Source organism: Mytilus californianus, unplaced genomic scaffold (genome assembly GCF_021869535.1).
Source record: "Mytilus californianus isolate M0D057914Y unplaced genomic scaffold, xbMytCali1.0.p SCAF_1, whole genome shotgun sequence".
NCBI classification, from domain to species: Eukaryota; Metazoa; Mollusca; class Bivalvia; order Mytilida; family Mytilidae; genus Mytilus; species Mytilus californianus.
Genome location: NW_026262581.1, coordinates 23,818,717 through 23,824,754, shown reverse-complemented (window position 1 = coordinate 23,824,754; position 6,038 = coordinate 23,818,717). Strand labels below are relative to the sequence as shown.

Genomic DNA, 6,038 nt, shown 5'->3' with positions numbered 1-6,038 from the left:
GGGGGGGCAATTCGCAACAGCATAGTGTATTGCACAAAAGCAAAAAATTGAATATAAATTCAAATCATATAACAAATTCTAAGTTCTTTGACTACAGTTATTCTGTGTCAGAAACCTATTAATTACAATCCAAATTCAGACCTGTATCAAGCGCGAATATTGTGCCCATTTTTGCCCCAACTGTTCAGGGTTGGACCTCTGCGGTCGTATCCAGCTGCGCTCGGCGAAGCAATTTATTATCAGTTTACAAAAATTGTCATCCTGCCTTTTTTTTACTCAAAACTCCTGTACTGCCTTTTTTGTTATATTTCATCCTACCCCCCACCCCCATAAAAATCAAATGGTAGCTCCTTTTAACGCTAATCCATTGTTATTATCAGGTTGACTTTGGTTAATGATCTGTAAGTTAGTTCTAAGGGCACTTACCACTCAAAATACTCTACGACAAATGATTGTCAGACTCTGTTATATTATGTACAAGTTCGTAATAGTTGAATATGATAGTGTCTTCCTGTAGTCACACACGGAATAAAAGGAGATGTGGTGAGCTCAATGGGACATCAGTTAATGTACAATTGTATTATAAACTAGTCTACGTATAGAAACTACTAAAACACTACACTATCCACTTAGAAATGACAATTTAAGTGGTTTATTTTTCATACTTATAAACTACGTTCATCATCTTTGTCATAAATTATGAATAATTTATTATTGTTGATGTAACTGGAAGCATGAAGACATATATAGTAGTTCAGATTTTGCTCATCATTTGTTTGGTCTGTGTTTCTGGTCAACAAGTGAGACGTATGTATTCATTATCTCATTTACAGATGAACATGTTTACACAATCATGCACACCTTTACAATTCAAAATAGCAAACCGTGTATATGTTCCAGACCATATGAGTATTTGGACCGTATGCGTATACTCGTACGGTCCGACCATACGCGTACGGTCAGACCACACGAGTATACTTATACGGTCTAGGACGAACTGGACCATATATGTATTTGGACCATATGGGTTAATTTTAGACAAACATTTATCAAAATCTTTTATTGAAATTACAAATTAATATTATTACAATTAGACGAATAAAGTGAAATATATCATCAGCTGTACATAATAATCAGGAAAGATCCTACCAACAACTGGTATTATTAGAGTGACAAAGCTACCTTTTTCATTCTTTGCATTAGTTTTCGACACGTTTTTATTATATTTTCTCATTATATTTTCGACGGATTTTTTTTTATAGTTTTTTTCCAATATCTTTGACGTTTTTTGTAGTAATGTTCCTACCAACATTATGTTTACTTCCGATAACTTCAATTTCAGTGAGCATAATTAAATCTCATGCATTACTGACATGCTAAATACAGGAGCTTAACAGATTAAATTAGCGTGACTTTTTTAAATAGTTAAAATATTTAGTTTTTATTTCATTTACAATTAAACTTTTTAAATTGATTAGAGATTTCCGTTATGTTGATCTGTAATATACATTTGTATCTAATAAACTTGACCAACATCTTAAAATTAGGCAGACCGTACGCGTATGTGTATTTTGAAAAAGTACGCATACGGTCCAGACCGTACGCGTACGGTCCAAATACTCATATGGTCTGGAACATATATACAATTTTATTATTGATCTAATTCAGGAGGGCTGGTCAAAGGTTTGAGGAGAGGGGTGTAGTTGTCCATACTTATAAGAATGCTGCCGAGCATTGCAAGCCCGAGAATATTACGACGACTTTATTTTCTTTCGTAGATACTTAATTGACAGTCGATTAAACTCGATTTCAAATTATTCGAAAGAGCATTGATTCATTAATTAGAAATAATTACTGACAAATCGTCCGATCGATCTTACTGTTACAGTTATGTTCATCAAGGTTCAAAATTTGTTTATTCTCATTGTATAGGGAGGCGCCGATGTTTTCAACCTAAAGAAATTGGAGTATGTCGTGCGAGTAAAATACGATATTATTTCAACCAGGAAACCGGAAGTTGTGAAGAATTTATCTATGGTGGTTGCCGTGGAAACAGAAATAATTTCTTTTCATTAGAACGTTGCAGAAGAGCATGTGAGTAGAAACTATATGAGTTTAAATCATTCGCATGGTAACTCATTGGGTAAAAGGTTCGCAAGGGTAGAGAAATTATTTTATAAATGTTGCAATACCGCCCTTTACCGGATGTCCTATTTTTACTAAGCATTCTTGTTTTTTGGGTTTTTACTTCAGTTGTATATTGGATAAATTGTGGATTCTTACGATCAGCAACAAATGTTTTGTACGCGACTGACACTCTGGACTGAATATTAATCTATTAGCGCACAGGGTAGACATCAAGAATATAACATTATCCTGAAACAATACATGATGCTAGAGGGTAACAGTAAGAACAATATATAATCCTGAAACAACACAATATGCCACAGGGTACCCTGACCAGTCAGAAATAACATTATCATGAAAAAATACAATATGCTTTACCCTGAAACAGTACATGTTGCTACAGAGTTTCAGTCAAGAATAACGTCTTTCTAAACAAGATGATACAGGGTAACAGCCAGGAATAACATCATCCTGAAGCAATACAGGATGGTAACAAATGAGTCAGTGTACTGCAATCGTATAAATTTCCTGCAGAAAGATTTAACTTCAGGAAAATAATATGTACAGTATCAGTGTATGAAATTCAATAAATGGCATTATTGTATTTATTAATATATTTTTAAAAAATCTTTTGAAAGAAGTGGTTCGTAGATGCCTTGCTTTATATTTAAGAACATAGAATAAATATTAGAAGGCGGTTAAAAAAATCTTAGTTTGTAAATTGTTTGTTTAGGTGAACAGGAATACAACCAAGAAATTCTCAACAGAGGAAATGGTTTGGATGGTCAAGATGGACAAGACGGACAGGACGGACAGGACGGGTTGTCCTTCAGCGGTTTAGGTGGAAGAGGTGGCAGACGAGGCATGGGAGGAATAGGTGGAAGACGAGGCAAGGGAGGTAGAGGTGGTTCTTCAGGAAGAACAAGGAATATCGAAAGAGGTGGTGTGGAGAGTGTCACTTGTCAGGATAACCAAGATAGTTCAGACAACGTACCTCTTAATGTTGGCCGTGAGGATAATGGAGGACATGGCGGTAATGGTGGCGGTGGTGGTAATGGAGGCCATGGGGGTAATGGTGGCAGTGGTGGTAATGGTGGCAATGGAGGACAAGGCGGCAATGGTGGTGGTCGGGGTGGAAGTGGGGGTAATTGTGGCCATGGGGGTAATGGTGGCGGTAGTGGTAATGGCGGTAATGGAGGACAAGGCGGTAATGGTGGAGATGGGGGTAATGCTGGCGGTAATGGAGACCATGGTGGTATTGAAGGGCAAGGCGATGAGTGGCGGTGGCATTGGCGTTTGGGGTAATGAATGACATGGCGGTAATAGTGGTATTTGGGATGATTTTGCCCGAAAGATCTGGTTCTGATTACTGATAAAGCAGTTATGGTGGATTCATTGTAATTGACAAATAAACTCTGAAACATTTAAATACTTTGAACGTTGTTCATTTTGAGAAAAATAATAGCATTTATAGCTTCATGGTTTTTTCTTTATTTGCATGAAAACGTGCGACCCTCTGTCATATATACATCATGTTATATACATCCACTAAGAGTTCTGAAGAATATGTCAGTTGGTCCAACTTTAATACAGATCGTATAATGAATTCTTAAAAACATTAATAAGAATATTTTTTAGTAAAAAAATAAAGGTTTCCGTTTCCTTTCTTAACGTTATTTGTACTTATTTCCCTTGCCTATCGATTTCGCACTCAAAAACACGTGTCTCATCACAGCGTAGAAAAGACTTCTCAGTTCCGTTAGGGCCAAATAAAATATATTAATTATTTTGCCTTTGGTATAATGCAGAGTGCACGAAGTGTCTATAGTTATAGTAATAAAAAAATACGGGCTGCACACATCGACCAATCAGAATGAGCCATACTCTTAATTCGGAATACCATGCATAAAATGGCTGCGCCCATAAAATTTAATGATTGGTTGTAATAACCTTATAACCTTATGAGCTATTGAAACACAGTGGCGTTTCTTTACTTCCTGGTCACATTACTAGTAATTAAAAATCAATTGACATATTGTAAACAAATAAAGAAAAAATATGGCGATACAGTTATTACATATTTATATTATCAAAATTTCCCCGAACGACCGCTCACCATACTATAATTCGATTTCGGACTATATATGTCTAATCATAAATCGAAACTTTCATTTCACTGTAAAAACTCCATAAACCAGGGAGACTACACTAGTTGTTCGCCTTCAAAAGCTTAAATATAATATATATATGTACATTGTTGGAAAATAGAAAACTTGTATATAATTAGTTGAACAAGATTAAGAAACAGGACGGAATGCGAGGCTCGACGAGAACATTAAGTTAAATATCCTGTAGATAACTTCGATTGTGGTTAGTTGCAATTGATGGTAGCTTAACATCCATTGACAAGTATAACATGCATATACATGATTCATCAACATGTTGATTAGGTATGAAAGATACCCTGTTTTGTACTATACTAACACGCTCAGCTGGATATTTAACGTGTTAGCTCAAAACAGTCTACAGGAAGACGTGTAACTTTGCCCGGACACATTATCCAGTTTCGAAAAGTTTTTCTCTTCAACCGAAATGCCGCGTGCTTGGAGGATAAGCAACACATATCTTTTTTTTTTAATTAATCTTTAGATTGACTCATGCAGTCGGGGTCGAATCCAAATTCGTATTTTTATTAAAAGACAAAGTTGGGCGACTATTTTCATTGATTTTTATCCTCGAGGTGCAAATTCCATTCAAACTTTTGTATATCAAAAAAGCTATATACGTAAAAAAATTAACTAATTTTTGCAAATTAACCATCTATACATTGTAATAGACGTAAGCCATCTATGCCTTATTCGACCCTTCTCTTATTTTCAAAGACTATTTCTATTTTCAGATTATGTTGTTATGATACTAACATTAAAAACCTACAATAAAATATCGAAAGTCACAAGTCGACACACCTGTGCATTCTGTAACAATATCTTATGCAATACAGCACTTTCATTAAAAATAATAAAGGCCCATTGAGGGTTAAAAACAAACACGACAGTACATATATTATTGAACTCAAACAGTACATATAGTAAATATTAGAAAAATACTTTTTTTTACAATTTTCAATATCAAAATTAGAGTTGTGATAAAAGTATGTAGGTTATTTCCCTTTGAACACTAACTTAATTATATGGTATGCACCCAGCCAAGCATTATAATATGTATGATGTTCAATAAAGTGTAATATAAATTTACACTAAAAAAATTGAAAAGCTGCATACATCTTATTTTGTAATAGTGTAAAATGCACTAAGAACCAACTGGTGTTTACACGCAACAGGGAAAGCTACACGATGATTATAATGAAAAACAAATATATTAAAAGGATTAAATTTGGTAGGAATAATATTGTCAGCAGCATGTCTGACGCGTGTTTAGCCCTGGAAGCTAGCTACAAAATAGACTCTATTTACAGCTAGAGATGAGGTCGCTCAAGCAAGATAATATAGCAGTGTCTTCACAATTACGTAACCATTTCAGTGTACTAGATTTACTAAGATACATAAAGTTAATTGTTATATGAAGAATTATTTTAAAATCCAACACATAATTTATCCATAAAAGTAGTACCCATGGGTTATAGATATATTGTTTATCTTATTATTATTGGAAGTACACCAGAACAAAAATTTAAGTGCTCTTCGTTCTCTTTTTCACCTGAAGTGTACCCGAGACAAATCTATTTTGTCGGAGAGTACCCTGATACCTTTCTCGTTCAATATGCAAACTATGTGCAGGTATACGAAATTGAGTAATATATATATGTCGCCTTTGCTCAAATCATTTTACGGTTAAATATTTTTCAATACTAAAAATACATTAAACTTGCAATATGTTGACAATTTTCTTTC

General features: G+C 34.5%; 1 protein-coding gene across 1 annotated transcript; it reads left to right on the top strand.

Moving 5' to 3' along the window:
- Positions 1 to 691: 691 nt before the first annotated feature.
- LOC127717500 (PE-PGRS family protein PE_PGRS16-like) lies at positions 692 to 3,792 on the top strand. The gene is made up of 3 exons (XM_052223185.1): positions 692 to 807; positions 1,933 to 2,094; positions 2,861 to 3,792. Exons 1-3 carry the CDS (start codon positions 735 to 737, stop codon positions 3,430 to 3,432), a joined length of 807 nt encoding a protein of 268 aa, XP_052079145.1. The 5' UTR covers positions 692 to 734; the 3' UTR covers positions 3,433 to 3,792.
- Positions 3,793 to 6,038: the final 2,246 nt, after the last annotated feature.

Bases quoted from the DNA above. Each gene is read 5' to 3' on its own strand.
- LOC127717500 (XM_052223185.1), top strand. From the start codon at position 735: ATGAAGACATATATAGTAGTTCAGATTTTGCTCATCATTTGTTTGGTC. The intron at 808-1,932 runs GTATGTATTCAT...CTCATTGTATAG, and splicing joins TTCTGGTCAACAAGTGAGAC to GGAGGCGCCGATGTTTTCAA. The intron at 2,095-2,860 runs GTGAGTAGAAAC...TTGTTTGTTTAG, and splicing joins AGAACGTTGCAGAAGAGCAT to GTGAACAGGAATACAACCAA.